The 25,106-nt window shown below is 39.6% G+C and overlaps 1 protein-coding gene across 3 annotated transcripts in view; it reads left to right on the forward strand.

The window, feature by feature from the left end:
* The first annotated feature begins 2,387 nt into the window (after positions 1–2,387).
* LOC121948982 (phospholipid-transporting ATPase IH-like) overlaps positions 2,388–25,106 on the forward strand; it is a 47,168-nt gene continuing 24,449 nt past the window's right edge. For all 3 annotated transcript variants that reach the window (XM_042494561.1, XM_042494565.1, XM_042494564.1), the window contains exons 1-6: positions 2,388–2,800; positions 17,309–17,431; positions 17,687–17,776; positions 20,200–20,280; positions 20,868–20,975; positions 23,982–24,110. In XM_042494561.1, coding sequence (XP_042350495.1) covers positions 2,762–2,800; positions 17,309–17,431; positions 17,687–17,776; positions 20,200–20,280; positions 20,868–20,975; positions 23,982–24,110 — 570 coding nt within the window. In that variant the 5' untranslated portion in view covers positions 2,388–2,761. The remainder of the gene's footprint in view (positions 2,801–17,308; positions 17,432–17,686; positions 17,777–20,199; positions 20,281–20,867; positions 20,976–23,981; positions 24,111–25,106) is intronic.

The following is a 25,106-nucleotide window of genomic DNA, read 5'->3' on the forward strand; positions in this document are numbered from 1 at the left end:
GCCTTTGCATTCAAGTCCCTAGTCAAGACAGTTGAGTCCCCTGTCCTAAACTTTGAGTTTCTAGTCCTAATACGTTCTTCATCAAATGTCATTATAACATCAGAATATACTATATGTTATTATGTTATGTTATGTTATGTTATGTTATCTTTTCTTATTTTATGTTATCTTATCTTATCTTATCTTATAAAAAATCATGAATGCCTTTTAAAATTTGGATCCAAAGCAAATTTTGGCTTGGGAGAAAGGCATCAAGGTATTTTCAAATGAAAGATTTAAGTCCAAAGTGAAGTCACGAGTTAGTGGTGTTGAGTCCAAGTTGAGCTGCAAGTTTTTATGATTTTTGTCAAGTCGAGTCTAAAGGCATCAGATTTGTAACTTGAGTCTGACTTATATCCATGTCATGTGACTCAAGTCCCCATGTCTGATTTCTACAAAGGAACTGAGATGATCTAGACAAAGAGCTAATTAACTTTTAATGAATGAGTACAACTACAGACTTGATGATTAAAAGCCCTTATTTATGACTTCTTAACATTTGAAATCACAGACTTCATAGAATACTTTACTGCATTGCTGAGCACACTTAAATGTTTCGTAAAATTATTACTATCATTGAAGAAATATTACTGTGATTTTATATGTGTGTATTTGCAACTGTGTGTGTGTGTGTGTGTGTGTGTGTGTAGTCTGAGTATGTTGTGTAAATGAGCTAATGCAATTTAGAGCATGGGGAATGTCTCCGCCTTAATATATCAGAGGTTAAATATACTACTACATGTTATATATATAGAATTATGTTACATAACAACAAGTACTTTAAAGAGTGATACCTGCAATATACAAACAACATCACATGTGATGTGGATGAAGTCTCTGGTCTGGTGCTGTTGTTGTTTGAAAAGTGTTAGAATATTTTGAATATTTCAATACACACTTAGATACATTCGGATATCTTTATGGCAAATCGGTCTGATCTGCTCACAGAAAAAGCAAAGGCCACAAGTGTTTTCCATTTATTTTATGAGTGTGTAGTTGGTGCTTTGTGTGCTTTTTCAAATGGTAGTAACTGTGTACTGTATTGATGCAAAAAAAAAACAACAACAAAAAAACACTTCTTAAAAACAATTTAAGAAGTGTTTTGTCTTATTTTTTGTCCCACTTTACTAGAAAAATTGTGTACTCACTCAAAACCCTTTCCCATAAAAACTAAAGTGTATACTGAAAAGATTTTGATTACTTAATAAAAATCAACACCCTACAGCAATTTTGTTGGTATACCCTTATTGTTTTTGCTGCAGTTTTCTTATTACCACCAACATCAAATCTACATGCTACATGGCTTTTCTTGCAAGTTCTGGGTCCAGTGGATTTTTTGACTCTGTTCTTCCCTTCCTGGTTACCTCAAACCAATACAAACTACTGTTTCATGTAAAGCACATGCAACAATAATGCAATAACAAGTTTGGTGACCAGCTGTTATCTAAATAGCCTAAGATGTAAAACCTTTGTTGAAAAACCTGATGTGTAATTTTTCCTGACTTCACTCTACTTTTATGTCCTTCACCAAATGTTTAATGCAGACCTTTTATGCCTACTTGCAATAAAGTAGTAAACACTGTCACTGTCTTCTGTTTTCTTGTGCTGTGTTCAGACGCTTTTCAGAAGCCATTTGCCTCTTTGAAGCAAATCGGTTTGATTTCTTTAAGATGCAAAAAAATAAAATAAAATAAAATAAATGCAATGCCAAATTTACCAAGCAATATTCCACAAATTGCAAGAAGTAACTCAAAGTTGACTCAAAGTATTACTTTCAAAGAGGGAGTAGAATTATTACTGATTTTTTTTTAAGTGGAAATGTCCAATTGTAATGGTTGCATTCATATATCTAAAAAATGTTACAGAAAAAATTTACATTTTGTTTTTTTTTAATTTCAGCACTTTTTTTCTTGTTTTATGTTTTACTTTTCTTTATTTGCTTATTTTCAGGTAGTTTTCTTGTAACGTTTTTTTTTTTAACTAATTTGTCGCTAGTTTAGGTTTTTTGACAGAAATCAAAACAATTTGCTCAGGTTTCAAAGAGTCAAGTAAGTGATCTGAATATAGTATTTAAAAAAATCTATTGGCAAATTACAATCGCGGTGGCTTTTATAGTCTTGCATTGAGTTTTGAACATGATTAAGAGTTTTTGTAAACGTCAGGATTCTTCACTCCTGGACTTTTAGCATGTGTAAGTGATCATTTCTTGCAGTGTTGTACTCAAGTAGTCCAAGAGGTGAGATAAAACCACATTGCGCATGCGCAGCGTAGTCATCTGACGGGTGAGCGCCTGTGTGGACGTTTCGCGTTGCCGCTACATCGAGGGCCAACACAGAGCGGGACACAGACAGACAGCCTCCATGAGGGACCGTCTCCTGCAAGAGCAACACAGCTGAACAACCGAGGAGTAACCGGGGAGGCTTTCCAGAGATTTGGAGGTTTGCACGCGCTGACATTTCGTCCTGAAATGTAGCCAGCAGCGTGAGTGGAGGGCTCGTTGTAATCGCGCGGTCGCTGCATGGCTCTTCCAGGGATGCCATGAAAATCAGGAGAGCCGACTGAGAGACCGCTGCTCCTCGCTATCACAGACACGGCGGTGGCGGCGGAGCTGGTGAGCGATGGATACTGCTGGAAAGATCCACATCAGGTAGCGACCACGAAGATCCGAGAGGAGCTGAACGTCCCTGCTGCACAGTTAAGCCGCCGCCGGAGCTGTTAAAGGATGGATTTCACCCTGCTCCGGAACATCATCAGCAGATACGTAAGGGCCCCCATCTGTCAACACTGTCACAACTGTAGCTGTGTGTCTGCAAGTGCACCACTATATATAATGTTACATGTTTGCAGCAGTGTTTAGTGCCGGAGAGTAGAGCGTATAGACGCGCAGCATGATGCACACTTTGCTCATCTGCAATGATAAACATTCCCACTCGGGCAGCTTTGGCAGGCCGGTGACTGTGGGCTCTACAATGTTGTTTTGTGGAGCTGAATGGGGAATGTGCCAGTGGCTACAGATGCAGTGATGGCTGGTGAATGTGCAGAATAGAAATGAACTTGGCTGGCCCAGTTAAATTGCTTTAGTGGGCTACGATATGCATGCACACTTAACTCACTCATGGCTTCTGCAGAGGGAATAAATCTCAATCAGCACTCACAGACCTGAGAGGCCTTGTTGGGACTCTGCAGCACTGAGTATCACACTTGGTTGTTCTCACTTCTAGACTGGTAGAGAGAAAAGGGACTGTACATTATTTATCAGAGTAGGCGGATGGCTTCTTTTTTTAGTATCATGATCCTCCCCAGAGATACAAATATTTTTCCCTGAGCCTCCCTGAGTAACTAGTTGAAAATGCATGACCCTCCCTCCACCATAAATAACCATATTTTACAGTTTCTGGCTATGATTAATAGGCATGCACAATATTGGATTTTTGCCGATATCCGATATGCTGATATATAACGGCCAATAGTTGACGCCAGTGTCAGTTAAAAAAAAATTGCAGATCATTAGGTCTCCTCTAAAGTTGAATTGATATTGTATTATGCATGCTTTTATCGTGATTGTCCACCAGCAGATGAAGACATGAAATACAGTGCTTTTCAGTGTATGTAATATTTATTCATTGTGGAAAATAAGAAAAACACTTAAATTTAGGTTTCAATTTTTATACATGTCCACTTTGCCAATTAAAAAAAAACATGTTGGCTGATTCTGATATTTTATTTAAAGCCAGTATTGGTCAATACCATGCACATGCAGATATTATCATGCATATGATGAATGGTGTGATTTGGGAGGTCTTTAAAAAAACATGCTTTTCACACATACTTGCAAGATTGGGAGTTCTGAGGGTATTTAAAATAAATACGAAATGAAATAAAGTGTTTCTGAAAAAATTGAAGCATTAGCCCCTTTCACACTGCCTGTTCAAGGCTTTTCATAGTTTATCCCGTCTTTAAATTTAGAGGTTTTTGCAGGTCTTCGAGTGCAGTGCAGGTGAACTCTATTTTTTCCCTCAGTAGCTTTTTATGAAGTTTGAGTCCCGGGGTGGATAATTGATCAGTAGCTCTGATCAGAGCTGATCAGATAAGATAGATGGATGAGAGGAGCAGCTGCTGCAGAACCGAGGGAGAGCAAACTTTTAGACACAGAGCGATGAACAGTTGAGTTTCACTTTCACTGCGCCTGACTTTCTTCTGCTTTGTCTGTGCCCAGAGTACGCTCTGCTCTCTGAGAGGTTTGTGTAACGATATCTGAATGGTATACACATATTCTAATAGTGCACCTCGTGAACGGTCCGGCTCCAAAAATATAAAATCACTTTGTTGCGACAGATGTTTCGATCAATGCAGGCCACCACAAATTAATGCATGTGTGTGAAAACCTGCTAGAGCTACAAATATTTATCCTTAAGCCTATTTGAGTGAATGTGGGGAAAATGCATGACCCACCCTCCACTATAAATACCCATATTTTACCGTTTCTGGCTACGAGAAATGTTGTGATTTTGGAGCTTTTTAAAGAAAACACAGATTTCAAACCTACTTGCAGCTTCTGAGGGTATTAAAAACCTAAATGAAATACGACCATGTAAAGTTAAATGTCCCTCCCCTAAGCCAAATAAAAAAACAACTATTTCCCAATTATTTAAACAATTATTTGGGGGTGCCCAGTAGCTCAGTTGGTAGAGCATGGGTGGGTTTGTGGGTTCGATTTCTGACCTCTTTGCTGGTCATGACATCCCCTCTCTCTCCCCCGTTCATGCTTAAAGTGTCCTATCAGTTAAAGTCAAAAAGCCCCATAAAAAGTAATCTTACACCACCACCACCCCTCATAAATAACAATAAATAACAGTCCCTAAATCGTGCAGGTAAACTGGAGAGGCTTTCAAGTTATTAATCTCAGCAGAAAAAAGAGAGAGTCGTCATTATTCTCTAAAATCAGTGATTTGTCTATTAGCAGGAAATGTCCACACAATAACGGAGCAGATGATGTTGCGCTGTAACCAGGTTACTGGTTCATGAGGTCTGAACAGGCCGGTGCCGTCAGCGGTCTCTGCTTATCAGCCAGAGCAGGAAGCAGCTGGTTGGTGGGCGGCTGAATTAGAGAATAAAGTGTCTAGTGGGAACCAACTCTGACAGGTCTGGTGATGTTCATCAGACTGGGCACCTCTGGAGGATCGTGACATCTGCTTCTATATACAGTCTGCTGCCCTCTCACCTGACCTTAAAAACTGGCTCAGGTGCTTTTAAGATAACTATCAGTACGAGCATGTGTGTGTGCATGTGCGCTCATGCTTCGTCTGCTTACTTATGTATGATCGCCAGGCTCCCGCCAGTGAGTGTGTGTGTGGTGACAGTGTGGAGGGAGCTTGACGGATGCTCCAGCAGGGCTAATATCAGGGGAAATCAGATCCACGGGTGAGGCGGAGAGGAAGGAGGAGGGTCGATGAACACGCCCCTCATCTCTCACCCTGCTCTCTTTGCATCCTCTCTCTGCAACATGATGAAGCAGACATGCAGGAATTAATCATTAATTCAATTATCTGGATATTGATTCAGAATCGGAGGGATGGTTGATGTATATATGGTCCTCCTATTACTTGTGTATCACCCTCTATTAACCCTGCCATATTCTGAGCAGCTGCTCCCTTAATGAGGCTACGTAGAAGAACAAACATTACATCATGCAAGGTGATTAACATGTGATAAGCGAGGCGCCCCGAGCCTTTTCTCGGGACAGAGAGAGCAGTAAACTCCCATCAAGGTCACTGCTCAAATGTAGCCAGCCTCCCATACTTTCATAATTTTGCGATTAAAGAAAAAAAGCTGAATTAGTAAAGCTTCTTCAGCTGTGAAAGGATGTTCTTCTGATTTAGTCCACTTTACTCCACTTGGCAAGTTTATGAGCCTTCATATTTTGTTCTTTTATTATCACCCTGTCAATGACTTGTGACTTGTCCTTGATGTATTTTTTCTGTGAGGGAAATTAGTGTTTCCAGTTATGTCACACCAGCAATTCTGTGCTTGTTTTTGGCTTATTGACAACATTGTTATGTTTTTTTTTTCAATATAGAACATATTCGACGTTGTTTGGGACAGAATGATAAAGTGCTGGACTTATTTCCATTCTTGCCTGTGGTGTTTACACAGTCCATTATGAGGACAGACATTAAGTTTGACATTGAAAAATAGAGACTAAAAACATACAAAATTAAATCCTGTGAACAAGTGATACTTTTTTAAGGAGGCAGGCAAGTTAAAAACTATTGTAGACATTTAAAAAATGGCTGTATGAAGATTTTTAATTATTCCAGCTATTCTGTCAAAGGAAAAGTGCCCCATGGATGACATTTTTCTGTACATATATATATATATATATATATATATATATATATAAATTAATTAATTAATATCAGCATATCAGATATCTGCAACAAATATCATGGATTCCATGAACAAAACAATTTCACGTTAAAGTACTCTGTGATTTTCCGACACTCTTATCACGGAGGAGCCACAGTGGATCCACGATGGCCGTTGCAAGAACGCAAATATCGAGAGCTGCTTTTTGCTTTGTACGTTCTGGGTTCTTTGTAGACGTGGACCAGCTCCCTTTATAGATATAAACAGCTCATTCTAAGGAAACAAATATGCACCGATTCTTATTTTAAGGTTAGTATAAACTAAAGAAAACATACTATTACACTATATTCAATTTCTGGCAAAAAAATCACCCTAAATCTTACACACTGGTTCTTTAAACCTTCATTTTGACCACTGGTGCACCAGCTGTCACTGTGAAGTGTTTGGCCTGCTTCACTTTATTAGTAACTGCAGACGCTTATTCAGATCTATCCAGTGCAGCACTTTATAATGAGAGAGAAATGTAATTTTCTGAAGGCTGTGCATTCTGTCCTGCTTATAAGCCTGTTTTCTGACTTGAGAAAAATTGCTGGTGTATTGAGCCTGTACAGTTCAGTAAATAGTTTTGTGTGAAGAAAAATATGGTGTCATGGTGTTTTGCAGTGCGTGAAGTTTAAATGGGACATTTTGTTGCGTAATAACCTAAATCTGTTTAACTTTTTTCCACTCTGTTGGCATAGAAGAATGGCTAAGCCTACATGCAATAAGATATATGCTGTGTGTGTGTGTGTGTGTGTGTGTGTGTGTTTGTGTGTGGTCTTATACTTGATATATAGTGAGGACCAAATTGCATTTTAACCAAATGAGTGAGAACATTTTAGGAAAGTGAGGACCACAGTTTTTCAGAGGCCTGTTTGAGGGTTAAGACTTGGTTTTAAAGTGAAGGTTGGGATTAGGGTTTGGTTGGGGTTGGGGATTTAGTTGTCATGTTTTAGGTCAGGGTAATCGAACAGAGAATGATTTATGTCAATAAGGGTCCTCACAAGGATTGTAAATTTTAAGCACTTTCCTTAATCGATTATTGGTAAAATTAATCGATTTATTGTAATTTGAAAAAAACATAAAGACTTTGCTTATTTCAGACAGACCAAATGTGCTTTTTCCTTAATTAAAGCTCACAGCAACATTTTGCATATACTTTGATCATCCCTAGTCCTCACAGAGATAGAAATACACATGCAGGCGTGTGTGTGGGTCCTGCGCCAGGACATAGCAGGAAGACAGTTTATTTCTAATGAGATTAATCTGTAAAATGACCTTCTGTGGTTTGATTAGATCCTTTGTGTGTGTGTGTGTGTGTGTGTGTGTGTGTGTGTGTTGGGTCAGTGCATGTTCATGTGCGTGCTCACTGTCTACACTTTCTGCTCCATGGTGCCTTTTTATCGTCTAGTAATAATAATAGCGATGGCGTGATGCCTCCGACTGGCATTAAGCATGATAACTGTATGAGGTCATGATCCGGATAAATAGGATGCCTTCATGTGTGTGGGGGTGGTCATATTAAAGGGACAGTTCACCCAAAAATTAAAAATGACATTTTTCCTCTCACCTGTGGTGCTAATTATCAGTTTATATTTTTTTGGTGTAACTCACTGACTGTTTCTGTAGAGATGTCTGCCGTCTTTTGCACATATTGGAATGAGATGGCACTGGGCTTGTGGTGCTTAAAGGGCAACAAAAAAGTAACTTTAAAGACTCAACAGCAATGTCTCTTTCCAGAAATCAGTACCTGGTTACTCAAGATAATCCACAGATCTTGTGAGCAGTTTCATGTAGAAAACGTTACAGCTCAGCCGAGGAGGACGACATTAATGTTTCCCACAGAATTAAAAATGTGTTCATGTTCATTTTGTGTCCCCTCTCTTAATACAGAGGTTTTAGCAGGTCTGTTAATGTAGCGCATGTGGAACTTTTCATGATTTTTTTTTTACTTAGCAGACTTTTAAAGTTGAAGTTTGAGTTGCGGGATGGAGAATTGATCAGTCATTGACTTTGTGGTTGAATTGATCAGATCAGATCAAATCAGATCCATGGATTAGATTAGAGGAACAGCTGCTGCAGAGGTGAATGAAAGCAAACTTTTAGAAAAAGTGCTTGACAACAGGATGTGTAGTTTCCATGGGAAGGCAGCGGGGTTCATCTAAACTAAGTTGGATAAATGCTTGATGACACTAAAATGAGAGCACTGTTTTTCTAAAGAATAGGACATTTTATTTTTGTATGAATGAAAGAACAGCTAAGTTTCACTTTCACTGCGCCAGGTGTTCTGCTCCATCTGTGCCCAGAGTGCACTCCAATGTGTGGGAGCTCTGATAACTGAACAGCATATATATGCCAACGGTGCTCCAAATTAACTGTCCAGCTGCAAAAATACACTGTACAAAGACCAATTTGTTTTACCTTAAAACAGTTAGCGTTCATACTGCCTTAACTTTTTAAGTAGACTGACTTTGTGAAAACAAAGTAAATCATTACTCAACTTGTCTTCTCAAATTCACTTACTTAACTTAAAATTTTAAGGCAGCCTGGGCATTAGTAGTAGACATTTTCTTTTTGCAGTATATGAAATTAATAATCCCCATTGCCGTGGCAGAAAGCCAAAATAAATGAGTGTGTGGTGAGCTCTGCAACTAATGTTTACATCTCGCACTATCATGAGCACGAACCTCTCATTCATGAGTAGATGTGTCCTTCTGCACTGTGATACAGTTGATGGGTGTAGTTTGGTGGAAAGAAAATAGTTCCTACGTGAAGATGTGCACAACAACATTTGTGGATTACCTTGATTAACCAGGTCATGATTTTTGTAAAGAGACATTGCAGTTTTTCCAATGTATTTTTATTTTTTTTTTTGTCGCTTTATCTCCACCGCCGAATGCTAGCTAGTTCCATTATATTAGAAAGAAGGCAGTAATCTTTATGGCATATTCTCCAACACTCAGCAACTCACACCAAAACAATCCAGATTGATGAATAGCACTAAAGGTAAGAGGAAAATATGCATTTCTACATTTTTTTATGTGAACTGTCCCTTTAATTATGCATGATATCTTAAAAAAGGCTTGAATATGTTCTCTTATTTTTACAGTTTACCTTTTCACTTTCACAAAACAGCTGGTAACATTTTTGATTTATGTCCGCGGGTGCTTTCCCCTGTCCGCAGATTGATTTACCCTTGTCCCCCCTCTGTCCTCCCCCTCCTTTCCATCTTATCTATGAATATACGACTGTTATTCTTGCAGGGACCTCTCGCAACCTCAGCAGATAAAAGAGAAAGGCCAACCATGTCTCCCTTTGATCAAATGAGCACCAGCAGAGTCCCGGAGTGCTGAAGGGCTTTAGAAAGGTTTCTCGCAACTTTACAGCTCCTGCAGTCCCTTGGCTGGTGTTGAAAGGCAGAACACAACCTGCTAGATTACTGTTCGCCACATTAGCTGCTACAAACGGTTAAGGGCAGTCTATTCCTGGCTGCTGCCCCCCCTCAGAGCCGGGGCCCTGGCGGAGAGACAGAGGCTGTAGGTGACAAAAACACACAGGATTTGTGTTTGGGCAAAGCTTTGCCCGCTGGCCCGTGTGTGTATCAGAGAAAACAGCCATGCATCGGCGTGCTGGCTTGAAGAATTATTTTGTTTCCTGCAGCGTGCCCTGGACACGGGTTTCATAATAAGGCAGTTTCAAGCCAGGATGTTGTCGGTGTTAAAAGCAGACAAAATGAGAAAGGGTGTTTTTTTTTTTTTTAATTCAGATTACGGTGGCAGGAGAAAAGGAGAGAGGAGAGGGATGGGAGAGGAGAAGTAGCACAGCTGGATTAAAGACTTATGTAACAGTTGGATCACGGCAAGTCAAGTGGGAGACGAAGCTGGGGCAACAACAGAATACACATTCTGTCATGTTATAGTAATCTCATATTTTGTTTCAGGTATATAACTATTTGTGTCATCAGGGGTCTGCTGGCTATTGCTGTTTAGTGTCAGCGGTTGAGACAGCATGCACACACTGAAGGTCACTTTTTTTTCCCAATTTTTTCAACCAGATCACCATGTTTTTTGTCTGCACCTGTGTGGCAATTTCCCCCCCAAAAATTTATCATAACAGCGAATGGCACCTCCTTCCCCCTGTGAGCTACGTTCCCTCTCCTTGCTTCATTAGCTTCGTCCTCACTGCTGCTTTTGATGTTTACTCTTTCATCCTGCTTTGTTCCAAAAAAGGATTGTCCATAGAGACTACAGTCTGAGAAGTTGAACCAAATAAGCGCATGAGGAAGATCTTGAGGATATTGTCTGGGACAGTCCTTACATTTTTGTAAAAGCCATATAATCTCGTGTCAAATCCATTTCCACAGATTTGAAGTAGTGGCGAAATCCTACACATTTGATCTTCAGTCTATAATGAAGCCTCTGTGTGGTCCTTTGCATTACGAACCTGCAGACATGTATCTGTCTGATGCTGGCTGCATACTGTGTTGCTATGGTGATTAATGGCAAATGAGTATCAGTGGAGTGCATGTTGAACAGGTAGCCTCCTTCCTTTCAGCTCATCAAGGTCTTCAGGCTCCTTTATCTTTGCTCGATGTCACGGCAAACTTCACAGCTTCTATTAATAACAGTTTTTCAGTAATTTAATGCCTAAATTTACCCGGGAAGGATTTTCTTAAAGGTTGTGCTGCATCCTTTCATTTGAATGTAATGTAAAAACAAGTACTGTCTGTTAGACCAGTAAAACTGTGAATTAATTATTGCGACAAAACCAGTGCAGTGACCAGATAAAGGATGTCGGCATAGTACGTTTCTGCAAAGCACAGATTCATTACATTTCTTAGTTTCTTACTTAAGCATATTGGCATTTTTAAGGCGACGTAGAACATAAGGTGATCTTTCTATCTAGAGACAAGACGGCTGCCAAGCTGCAGACCATTGTTAGAGAGCAACAAACAACTCTCTTTTTAGCGACACATTGCAGCTTTTTTCAGCAGCTTCTGAAACACTGAAGCTGGGTGTTAATTTTTTTTTTTTTTTTTTTAGTAGTAGCGTGTTTTTAGGGGCACATCGTGTTTTTAGGGGCACATCGAAGCGTTTTCCAGCAGCATTTGAGTCTCTGAACTCGGGTGTTTTTCTCCAACACATCAGAGTTTCTCAGCAGCATATAAGCCACCAAGCGTTGGTGTTTTTCCCTGACACTTTGCAGCATTTCCCAGCAGCGTTTAAGCCACCAAACTTGGGTTTTCTTCATTGACACATAACAGTGTTTCCCAGCGGCGTTTCAGCCAGAGAACCTTTTTCATCAACATGCGGCATTTGAGGCACTGAAATTGAGTGTTTGTCACCGATAATTTGCGGCATTTCCCAGCTGGGTTTAAGCCACCAAACCTTGGTGTTTTTCTCTGTCACATTGTGGCGTTTGAGGGACTGCAGTGTTTCCTGGTGGCTTTTATGACACCAAACATGGGTGTTTTAAGCTAAAACATAACCGTGGGGTTTTGAGCCTGGACATAACCACACCTTCAGCTTTCGCTACAAGTGTAAGATGTAAACACCTCTTTGACAAGTGGGTTAATAAAACTCAAGAAATGTCTCAGGTGGTGTCGACTCAAATTATGTGTAAAAAAAACCCAAACAGGTAATTGGTAAACTTTACGTCGCTTTAGCACCACAAGCTAAAAGCTAACTGTCAAAAATAACAGTTTTAGGGGATCCAGAGATATATGTGAAATTTACCTGCCAGTTCTTTGTAAATACAGGTATTACTATTTTTTATTTGTAATTTCATACATTTAGAAATATGTGTTTTAGAGCCGGTATTATACATCTATGTTTAGAAAGAACGTTTATACAACTAAAATTATTATCTAATATTTTACGGTAACATCAACTGTTAAAGTGATACTACTCTCTCTCTCTCTCTCTCTCTCTCTCTCTCTCTATATATATATATATATATATATATATATATATATATATATATATATATATATATTTTTTTTTTTTTTTTTTAAATTCTGCGGCACAGCGTGGCGTTTAATGTAAAACTAGGTATTGTCTTAGATTTGTCTTTTCCTGGTTTTAAAGGCCTAATCGCAGTAAAGTGATGTAATTTTCTCGATTTATCAGACTGTTCTAGCTGTTTATTATTTGTCTTTACCCACTTCGCCATTAAATGTACATTACTGATGATTATTTATCAAAAATATCACAGTGTAAATAGTTTTGAAAGCACTGCTAGTCAAGCCTACAATACCGACTTGGCCAAAAATGTATTTTTTCCATATCGCCTAGCCACGCTCGGATCAAAATCTATCACACGCTGCACGGGTGTTGTGTAATCATAGCGTGTATGTTTCTACTTCATCTGTCCAGTTAACATGAGCAGTTCATTAAGGAAGAGCTCAGTCAGAGGAATTTGATCTGTGAGTTAATGAGGGATACCTGCTCAACATGCTGTGTGCTTCTGCGGCACAGCGTGGCGGGACAATGGAGGAGGGAGAGACCATTTAATCAGGCCGGTTAATGGTGTATACCTTTTATTACTCCTCTGCGGTAGAAAGAAGCTGCAACACGGGGATAGATCATGGTACAGCGGGGTCAGGGGTTGCTTTTCCACAGTGTAAATACTGCCTATGCGTCCGTAGCCCTGTAAAGTGCTGTGGTAGAAAAGACCAGAATGAGAGAGGACTTTTTATAGCAGCATTTTAAGCCATAAAATATCAGATTTGTTCTCTAATATTGAATCCAGAGTTTAAACACTTCATCTGCCCAAGAGAGTGCACCAGCAGAAACATGAAAGGAGAAGCTGCGGTGGTGGATTTCTGCCGTTATCAAATCCATCTTGTCATTGTTGATGATTGATGGTGATGTAAGACCAGCGTCTCTGCTCGAAGGCTGTTTCAGTGTTGTTAATAAAGACAAAGCCTCCATGTCCCTCAACCAACCAGCCAGCCACTTTGTCTGATGGAGCGGTGGAGTGAAGAGGGAACAGTGGGCCGGGGGTTGATGCGGATCAGTGAGGATTAATGATCAGATAACTACAAACCACAATGCAATCTCTGCGTGTCTTTCTCCGTCCCTCTCCCACAGTCACACTGTCAGAGTGTGACACACACTGCCGGGGGGACGGAGGGAACAAAGGGGAGAAAACGGTGCAAACAGAAATATGACGGGACAATGATGCAGTCAGGGAATTGTGGATTTAGGAGGAAAATGTTTGAATAGAAGTGGAACGTGGTGGATGTGGTGTCTCATAATCATGATATCAATAAAGACCAGTGAAGCACAATTAGTGGACTGACAGAAAACAAATTGGCAACCATTTTTTCAATAACTGATTAATCATTCCAGTCAATTATAAGACAAAAAATGCCACAACTGTCAACGATTACTTTTGGCATTTTGATTGGACACCCACTGTTATAACATGTCTATATTTATGAGAATTACTGTGAACCTGTTATCATTTCTGGTGTTATACACATTTATTTATAACCTGTTTCTCCCGGGATGGATAAAGTTATGTCCAATCTTATTTTATCTTAAAAATATCAAGTTGCAGCTTCTTCTACGTCAGTGTTTTATTGCTCTTCTTTAGATTGACTTTGTAAACTGAATAGCTTTGATTTTGGACGTAAATTAAGAATGATGTTCAAAACGAATGAATGAGTTCGGAATAAATGGCTTTAATTGAACCATCAGAAAAAAAATAGAATTATGATGTTTGCATTAAGAACATATGGATTATTGAAAATCATAAGTCTGTTGGAAATAATCATAATTTCCACATCAAACAATAGGATGATCCGGCTGACATAATTTTAGGTAGGATTATTCAAGCCTTATTTAAGAGGTCGTTATTTTTGACTTTCCATTGACACAGTTTGCTTTGAGTCAAGTTAACATGATACTGGTATCTCAAAGACAGAGTGTGTGTGTGTGTGTGTGTGTTTTAACGGTGTGGTCAGTTACCCTTCACCAAAATAGCTCGTGCTACATCATCTGGTCATCATTTCAGCAAAGTACAGCTTTGTTTTTTTTCTGTCTTTCTTTTTTTGTTGAACACATTTTGTTCCCTCCTTTTGTTGCTTTTCTGTCGTCATTTTGTTCTTTTGTCCTCCTCAGTCTCCCGCTCTTGCTGCTCGCTCCACTTCAATCTGCTTCTCTTTTTCTGCCTCACTTTTCCATTTCACTGTATCTCTCTGGGTCATGTTGCCCCCCTAATGTTTTGGAGGGGTCTCAAGTCGGCTGACACTGTTGGCTCCGTGTCTATTTTTATCCCACTGCCAAGCGCCTGTTGATCACTGTGGATAAGTTTAGATCTGTGACTCTGAGCTTTTTTACTATTGCAGTTTTACCTTTCTTTGGACACAGATTATTTATTGCAAAAGTTACATCAGCCTTCATTTGATTTTATGTCCATACTAAGTTTAAGTTTATCCTAGTATTCCAGTTTAAACTTTCTAAAACTCACAGATTTGAATGTACAAGGTTAGTAGGGGGAAATGAGGACTCTGAACAATGAAAGTTTTGGTCATTGGCAGCAATGAGCCCCATCTCTGCCAAAATGTTGAGGATATTTGAAGCAGTGGAGCGCTGCATCCACTGAAGTGCTTGTTCCAGAACTTTTCTGCTAATGGTCAACACTTCTGCTTTGAGCTGCGTCAGGCGCGCTGCTTTGCCAAAGGCTACGCTCACACTGCTGCCCACTCAGGCCAAAGCATTAGGAGCAATGTCGGAAGCCAGGTGGAAACAAACAGCCGAATGCCGTGGTCTCCTGACTCTTGTTTTTTTTTTTCCTTGGAAATCTCTCTTTCCACAATAGTGTTTGATGAAGGACACCTTGGAAAAATACTGTATGTGCGACGCTAAACTCCCACAATGCACTCTGATAGTCCCCGGGGAGCTATTTAGATGCAGTATAGATGAGAGAGGAACTGAGATGGAGGCTTGCATACACACGATCCAGTGCGCTTTACAGGCGGTCATGAAAAACCTGGAAAAGTCATGGAATTTCACAAGCACATTTTCCAGGCCTTTAAAAGTCACGACATTGAATAAAATTCTTTGGTTTGGAAAATGCGAAGAATTTTCTTGCGTATAATGGCACAGTAATGATGATACAATGAAATATTCCTGCCAATATTTAGAATTTGGAATATAACAAACTCCAACACAACACTTTTATCAAATATTTGATCAAAACTCAAAATTTTAGCATCATATACAGCTCATATACCAGCAACTTTTTTAAATAAAATCAAGTAAAATTGTAAACTCAAAAAATGAATGAATAAAAGGTTCCTCTCATGCTGATACTTTCTTTGCACTTTTCAATTAATTAATTTTTATCACCGATCATTAAAATAAAAATGCCAATACAGGTAACTGGCAAAATGCCAAATATTGGCATATAATCTGTCAACCCCTAATGATGAAATTGAGTCACAAAAATTTTCTGTGCATATTTTTCCACATGTCACATAACAGCAAATTAATTTTCTGTAGCTAGTGTAGATGTAATGTAACTCTGATATGCATCACTGTGCATCAGTGTTCGACAGCGTTTTGTTTACCGAGTCATGGAAAAGTTTTGAAATTTTGTCCATGAAAATGTGAGGGGATCCTGATTTTATTATTTCCCATCACAGCATCAGACTGTTGTAGTAAAACCAGCAGAATAAGTGTTTTTGATCTGTGTGTGAGAGTCGCGGAAGGATGGAGCAGAGTGCAGCGAGATCCTGCAGGAAGTAGTGAAAAGATAAATGACTCAGAGCTGATATCACATACACACATCAACAAACACACACTCATCCTTCAATCAGTCCGTCTGGTCTGTGAGGCTGTAAAAAAAAAGTCACTGAAGTCGTGTAACAGTCTCACAGTGTTGTGTAACATTCTGTTTCTGACTGCACTGTTTAATCCTGAACAGTTCGCAAAGCATTTTCATAATTTATTTATTCTTAATTCATTTGAACATTATTACATTTATTTAAATAAATACATGTATTTATTACAGAATTTCTTCTAGTGTGATTACATTATATTCCATAGTTTAGGGCTACAGCGTTCATTGCTACAATAATTTGTGGATAATTTTATTAATTTAATCTAAGTCTGTTTATCACCACGAAAAAAAATCAACATTCATCTAAGTTTCCAACTGTTACCTCTTACAAGTGTTTTTCTGAATAAATAAATAAATAAATAAATTGTTCAAATACTTCAATAATTCCCCCTTATCAACCAGTTAATTAACTGATGAATTATTTCAGCATTAGTGTTGTTAGTGCTGAGAATAGAGCTGGCACGATATCACATTTTTAGCACATGATTATTGTTGCCAAAAGAGTCTATGATAATGAGGCTATAGTGATATCTGTAGAAAATTAGAAAGAAAACAAGTAATGCTCTCAGTGAAATTAATGTTTAACATCTTTAATTGTGCATTATGTCTGTGTATTTTAAGTAAATACTATAAATCAATACTGACACCTGAGCTGAGAACAAAAACCAAAATGATACATCCAGTAAAATGTAACATACTTGGCTTGCGGTGCAAAAGAAGCAACACAAGAAGATGAATTCAAAGTGATACATGTATACATTTACAGTGGACTTAATCAGTCTGCATTAGTAAAAGCGTGGCTGAAAAGAGATTTTGGCAGGACTGTGAGGGGTCATTGAGGGCAGATGACAAAGTAATAAATATAATTGTTAGTGTATTACATAATTATCGTAAATAGCTTTTGAGTTGTATGCAAACCCATTACCGAGGCTCAGCAGTGTGATTTAACCCCATTTTTTTCTCTCCACCTGTGTTTCTATTTATAACTCGACATATATCTCTCTCTCTCCGTCAGTGTGTGGGGGAGGAGATCTGGGTGGACAGTCGGACGGTGTACATCGGGCATAAAGAACCTCCTCCGGGAGCTGAGGCCTACATCCCTCAGCGTTACCCCGACAACCGCATCGTCTCCTCCAAGGTGAGCGAGCCGCAGCCCTGAGTCAGTTCCACGACATTATTAACCATCACAGTGTTGTTTTGTTTCGTATTTAGACAGCCATGTAATCCCTTTTGTGGCCACGTTTTAAAGGATGACACATTTTACTTTTCTTACATTTGTCAAAGTGCGTATCACCGTTTCTTTTGCCAGAGGGACCAAATGGAGGATGTGCCTTTGTTTTTTTTATCATTTTTACTTGTGTGATATTAATTCTGCTGCCACTCTGTCCCACAGTACACCTTCTGGAACTTCATACCCAAGAATTTGTTTGAGCAGTTCAGAAGAATCGCTAACTTCTACTTCTTGGTCATTTTTCTGGTCCAGGTGAGATTTTATTCATTATTGGTAGTAATATTTCCGCCTTTTTCTGTTATATCTGAAAATACAACACCAAAACTGTAAGGAAATACTCTCCCAGGTGTCCATTTGCTAAAACTAAACTAACAAACATTGCATTTCTGTGTCCATTTTGTACTTCGTTTTTTAAATACCAGGCCTAGTTTTAGTTCAAATGCATGGCTTTGCATAAAGATATTTAAGGGCAGTTTGAGAAGTTTGACGGTGTACGCACATGAACCGGCAACCCTCTGATTTCGAAGCCAACCCTCCACATACTGAGCTACTGCCGCCCACGTTACAGGAGTGTTTACACCACTAAAGATATGTGATCAGGTGTGTCCCAGACCACCTCTGCAAGTCAGTGATCAGATCACAGTGCATCTTGATGGCACTTGTGTTTAGATTTGTCCACTTGTGATTGGATTAGCCCAAGAAGCATTTTAATAACAGGAGCTCTTTCAACCTACTTCATAGTTGAAATGGTATTTAGCGTTTTTGCCTATAGAGCCCTACTGCGAACCTGGAAATGTTGGGTAGCCCAAAGTTTTATTTTATAGATGTATAGTATGGGTCCCCAACATTAAGAAACTGTCGAGTGCTTACTTGCATATGTTGGGCAATTTTCATATTTTTGCATAATTTTCCTCTCAGAAAAACATTTACCAATTCAGGTCAGTGTGATGGTCTGTGAGTTCAAATGTAAATGTTCTATCCATGTGTTTATAAATGTTGTACAATTTATAACTGATTGGAAATTATTTCAACAACATAGAATTTAGAAGTTACCTGTCTAATCCAGTCAATTCGGTGTCCTTTAAAACGTCTGAATTGAATAAAATATCATCAAAATTAGCCCAGCTGCAGTTAAAATACACAGACTTCTGGTTTAAAAAAAATCAATTTTGCATTTTGAAAATATCTGATATGGATTCAGCATCCTCAATAACCCCCAAAACCACCCCAATCATGTCCAGATCGGCCAAGCAGTTGCTGAAATACTGCCAGTATATGCGATTATGCAATTATCCCAACATATGCAAGTAAGCATCTGGCATTTTCTTAATTTTGGGGAGCCATACTAGACATTTATAATATTAAATGTTAGGGTACTCAAAATGTCTTGGTTGACTTTGCTGGCAAGTGGACTAATTTGTGTTTTTTACAGAAATTTTTAGATCTTGGTTGCTATTTATTTAAGCACTAGCCATGTGCTGAGTGCTGATGTCACTTTAGACCCTGCTCTCCAGTAATTTAAAAAATAAGAGCAATTATCCAAGATTAACAATGTAATCCTGCGCCTGTGTTTTACGTTCCCTGGATGAGGTTTACCAATACATCACATTATTATTAGAATAATAAGAGCTGTACTGCTCTCTGTCTGTCTGTCTGTCTGAATCAGAATCAAAGAGCGGCAGCTTTTTCCTTGAGCCACAATATTGCACCGAATGTTGAATAATCATGTAAGGATGAACTCATCATAGAGGAGGAGAATACAAGAAATTCCTTACCAGCAGCGGTCGCCTTAATCAACCAGATTGCTGCGGCTTGGGTCTTTGTGTGCTGTTTGCTTTATCAATAGCACGTGAAATACTGCACCCTCTCAATGGCTCAAACTGGTCACGGCACACAGCAGCAATGTTTGTACTCCGTCTTTTTGCTGTCTGATTTTACTCTACATATGCACGTGCAGTGTCTCTAGAAAACAGACAAGGAAACATTTGAAAAACAGAAGTTAGCCTTTTTAAACCTGAAAAAACGGCCTGATTTCTCTCCAAAACAGGAAAAGAAGGCAATGAAAAACTTGAAATGATCCAAAGAAATTGCAATAAATTAGTAAAAGTTACAAGAAAATTCCCAGATGAAGTTGTAATAATGATAAAAATAATTGTCCAGATTTTTTTTTAATTTTATTTTTTAAAATCATTTTCTTTGTCTTTCTCTTTTTTTCTTTTAGCATATTTTCAGGTTATTTTCTTTCTTTCTTTCTTTCTTTTTCTTTTCTAAAACTTTTTGTATTTTCTTCTCACATTTTTGCAGGACATTTTTTTGAGAAGTTACTCATTGCCTTTTTTTCCTGTTTGCAAAATAAGTCTAAACAATTTGCCCAGGTTTTTTAAGATGTAAACGCTTGTGAAAGAACAGCAACCGGGGTTTCAAAGGGTTAACTATCTCAGAATGCATTTTCATGTAAGTGCAGATGGAGGAAATCAAACAAGATGTGATTACTTGAACACTCTGAAGTTGCTAGATTGGTGCTTGATTTGTTATTACAGAAGCTTTTCCCTGCTGCACTTCCTTACTCAGCGTTGCATTACTTGGCATCCTCCTTCCTCTCCTTTCTGCCCCCCCCCCCCCCATCCCCTCTCCCCTTCCTTGCACTTTCTTCCCACTTCTTCTCTCCCTTGCAGCTTATCATCGACACCCCCACCAGCCCAGTCACCAGCGGCCTGCCCCTCTTCTTTGTTATCACTGTCACCGCAATAAAACAGGTAGGACACACACAAACACGCTCGCATTTCTGGGAAATATTATCCACAGACCAACTCCCAGCCTCAAAAATTCACACACTCACACAAACACATACACACACTCTCAACCAATCGGCTGCTCTATTATCTGTATATACACATTCCTCTCCCAGCGAAAGGACATGCCATTGAATATGTCTGGTGATGTGAGAAATATGATAATGAATGGTCTCCTCTGTTAATCACTCTAGCTGAGGATCCCATGCCCCTGGGAGATGCATGCTCTCTACCGCGTCCCCGGTACTGAGGGATGGGGTACTATCAGTGATAGATGGAGCTGTTCTGGCTAAGGAAGCCTGAGTTTTTGCTGGGGCATAAATCTAAAACATGACGTGTTGGCTAGAAATCCAGGAAACAGGTCACTAAGCTCAGGGAGCACAATGCTAATTAATTACAGTGTATGACTTTCACCTCTCCCCCTGCGTCTCACACTATGCTCTGGCCCTGATTCTCTCCGCACATAATAATCTATATTCCCCCCTGCCAACAAACACTTCCTTTTCCCTTACAATCTCTATACCTCTCTCTCTCTCTCGCTGCTCTCTCAGGGCTACGAGGACTGGCTCAGACACAAGGCTGACTGCTCTATAAACGAGTGTCCGGTGGATGTGGTGCAGCAGGGGAAGGTGGTGAGGACGCAGAGTCACAAGCTACGGGTAAGAATGGCCTCATTAGAGCAGTATAGCACCTGAGGCCACGAAGCAACACTACAGTACTGCTGCATAGCTCAGTTTCTCTATAACTGCCCCTCACACTCTCCCCCTCCTCCTCTTCTCTCTGCAGTCCCCGCTCTCTAACGTTGTTTCCTTCCTCTCTGGCTCTCACTCGTATTTGCCACCAATTAATTGCCCTGAAACTGTAGTAGAGGAACAGTCACAGTGTCCCCTGGTGCACCGTGCAAGAGTCCCTTGGCAAACGAACAGGACTGATGTATTTCACAAGTTCGGGTTTTCCTGTCATCATCCTGTGGTATTCTCTTATGTCATTCTGATGCAACAGCAGATCACAGTTTGGTGTTGGGCCTCCTTTTGAAAATGCCTCATAATCCATTTGATTTATTTATATCAAAACATATTTTTAATGCTATTAATAGGTAGCATTTTCGGCAATAACATTCAATATTATTTGCACTGTTATTGCATTTCTATGTAGTTGTTTTTATTGTTATGCCTCCGTGCCAGCGATAACCCGTCTGTACTTCCTTATGTCTGTACTTCTGTCCGTCCAGTCCATTCTTGTGAACGCAATATCTCAAGAACACAAGGAATTTCGTAAGATTCAGCACAAACATTCACTTATACTCAACGATGAACTGATTATATTACAGTGGTCATAAGTCAAAGGTCAAGGTGCCTGTGACCTCGTCTGTCTCATTCTCATGAACGCAATATCTCAAGAAAACTTTGAGGGAATTTCTTCAAATTTAGCACAGACATTCACTTGGACTCAAGGATAAACTGATCAGATTGGGTGGTCATAGGTCAAAGGTAAAGGTCACTGGGGCCTTGCATCCGCCTCATTGCTGTAAACATGTTATTTCCTGAACACCCTGAGGGAATTTCTTCAAATTTAGCTAAAATATTCAGGTGGACTCAAGGATAGACTGATGAGAATCTGGTGTTCAAAGGTCAAGGTCACTGTGACCTTGCCTTTGTCTCATGCTCTTGAACGTAATATTTGAAGATGGCCTCAAACTTGGCATAAGCGTCTACTTGCTCTCAAGAATGAACTGATTACAATCTGGTGGTCAAAGGTCAAGGTCACGGTGACCTCATAAAACATGTTTTTGCCACAAGTCAAGAATTCATACGCTCAAATGTCACACAAATGTCTGATAGGATATAACAATGAAGTCCTGACATTTTATATCCAAGAGGTCAAAGGTCAACTGTGACATCCTACTGTCACACTTTTCTGGCCATTAGGCAACTTCATAACTCAGGAACAGAAGGGGAGATATGTGGTCAGATACTGAATTGGTGACACTAATCTTAGGTGTTCACTTTGAAACTGCGCTGATTGTATAGATCTTCTTTGCTGTTGAGGGGAAGATGCATCCGTGTTTCCACAAACATGGATGTAAACTGTAAGTGCAACTTGACAGGTGCAGTGAGGCACGCAACCACATGCTTGTCACTGACGTAGACTGCCCCTTCCCATGCTGAATTTAAACTGTGTGCACACACCCAAGGATTTCATGTAACGCAAACATTTGAATATTTTTAGCGTTCACGACAGCAGGGCAGTGTATGTGGGGTCGGCTCAAAATAAACTACAGTGCCCATGTTTATGGTATTGAGTGATCATGTCCACCAGTGCAGCTGTGTGGCTCCTTTACATGTATGGAATAGTTTTTGGTCCGCAGTGGAGGTCAGTGTATACCAGGCTCCAACTTGTTGGTGCTGTCAGTTCATTGATGGTTTTGGTCTTTTTTTGGGGTTTCGTTATGTGTTTTCTAAAACTTTTTGTGAAAATGTATTAGCACAAAATGAATCATGCTTGCAGGGTAAACGTTATACACATAGTAAAAAACTAGTGTTTACTCAAAGCTCTATAGCTATTATATAATTTTATTTTTACATAACTGTTATATTTTATTTTGTACGTGGTTGTGGGCTGTCAGGAAGCAGCAGGAGGCTTTTCAGCCTTTTTCTGTGGAGTTTCAATCAACGTCATTAAGGCCGTGACACACCAAGCCAACAGTCAGCCATCCGCCCACACTGGGCCAATGGCAAGCATGCATGGCCTTCATTGGCGGGATGTGTCCTGCACCATAAGCCCTCATCGGGAGTAAATAACGTAGAGTTAACAAGACGCCCATTAATGTTGTTATGTTTTATGCATTAGTCCTTTACACTGGTAGGTGACGTATGAGTGATTTCTTTAGAAAAGCATGAACCAGCTTCACTGAGCTGGCATATTACTCTGCAGAAATGTATCTTGTATCACTCCAGTGTGAATGAAAACTGAGGTGTGACTGCATAACACGAGTGTCTAGCTCAGCACCTCCTATGCAGATGTATAGATACGGTGTATCTCAGGCTTGTTTCACCACATCTAATTTCTGCTGCGTCTGCTGCTCCTGTCAGGCGCGCAGAAACTGTGTGGGATGTGGCGGGTCAGCTTAGAATAAAGCTTCATACAGCTGCACGGCCTTAAAGGTTACAGAGACTTATAGTTTGTGTTGCCATAGCAGTAGTTAACCCTGAATTTGATTGGTCAAGGAGGACATTGCACATCGACATGCACAGGCACTCTGTCTTGTTCTGTCTTTGTCTGTCTTCCAGCGTTCTCTGTACCAAGGTTTCTCACTGCCGTAGATCAAACAGAGAGGATTAGAGTGTGAATCGGGAGCAGGAATAATGATGAATATATTAATCATGCAAAATCAGAGAGCGTGTGTCATGTGTATGGTCACCGTGGAGATGGGATTTATCAGAGCTTAAGCTGCTCCGCTCGCATAATCCGTTATGCAACTTCTCAATCCTTTGGAAAAAAAAGAAAAAAGGAATAGTAAAGGATGAGCAGACGATTACCCGCAGGTCTGTCTGTTTGTCTTTTACTATCTGTGTTTACATGAAGCTCTCGTCAAAATGCTCCTCATTTATTATTGACGTGAAAGCCATTAGAGAGTGTACGGTGTGTATGTCTCCTTCTGTTAGGTTGGGGACATTGTCGTGGTGAAGGAGGACGAGACTTTCCCCTGTGACCTCATCTTGCTCTCCTCCAGCCGCGATGATGGGACCTGCTACGTCACCACCACCAGCCTGGACGGGGAGTCCAGTCACAAGGTGCCAGGACTAGTGCATGGTTTAAATTCTATGTATTTTAACTTAAAGGGTAACTTAAAGTCCATGTAAAGTGATAATTAAAATGTGTTCTGAGTTTGCCACATTACAGATGTGTTATTGAACACCTGACCAATTTTGAATGACCAAAAAAATCGCCAAGTATGTAAAAGAAGGTCTCAAAATCATGAAAACATGCACAGTATTCTCTGATCTGAAACGCTGGGGGCGTGTCTGCTGGAGGAGCGGAGGCCACGCCCAATCGCGGGACTATGCTAATGATGCTTCTCGTTTTTATACTGCTACATTGTCAGGGGCGGGGTTATGCTGAGTATAGCTCCAGTGTGTCATCAAACCGTCTGACTCCACAATTCAGTACTATATAGTCTTTATAACATGTTTTCAACAATCAGTTTCCGACATTTATAATGTGTTTTGAAACAAATCTCTGAATCACTTCACTCGGACTTTAAGTATTTTTCAACGTAGACACTGTTTTCTCACTTCTGTGTTTAAGTGACGAATGGGAACAACAATTTTTGGAATTAGTACATTATTGAGAGAGATTGCTCCACCAGCAGCAAAAAAAACAGGCTGCAAAGTAAAGTGGAAAATGAGCACAATCAATTTAAGTCCACTAAAACTGCTGGTTTTTGCCACTGACAGGCTCAGATTGTTGTCCTAAGTGTATGACTACATTATGGAAAGGATCCCTTTAATGCGAACATTTTTGGTAAAGAATAATATCCTTTTTATTTACCCAGAAACAGTCTGGAAATCATTCTTGGCAAACCCACCAAAAATCTGTAATTTTATCATCGTAAAACTTGCTTTGTTTAAGTTGACAGAAACAAAAAAAAAACTTAGAGTAGCCTTCTCGGTCTCATCTTTTCAACGTTACAGGGTTTAAAGTAACCCTTAATTCACCCACTTAGATGTACTTACTTCTTACTATTTAAATGGGATCTGGTGGGTTTGATGATAGTTATTTTTGGAGCT

Source organism: Plectropomus leopardus, chromosome 10 (genome assembly GCF_008729295.1).
Source record: "Plectropomus leopardus isolate mb chromosome 10, YSFRI_Pleo_2.0, whole genome shotgun sequence".
NCBI classification, from domain to species: domain Eukaryota; kingdom Metazoa; phylum Chordata; class Actinopteri; order Perciformes; family Serranidae; genus Plectropomus; species Plectropomus leopardus.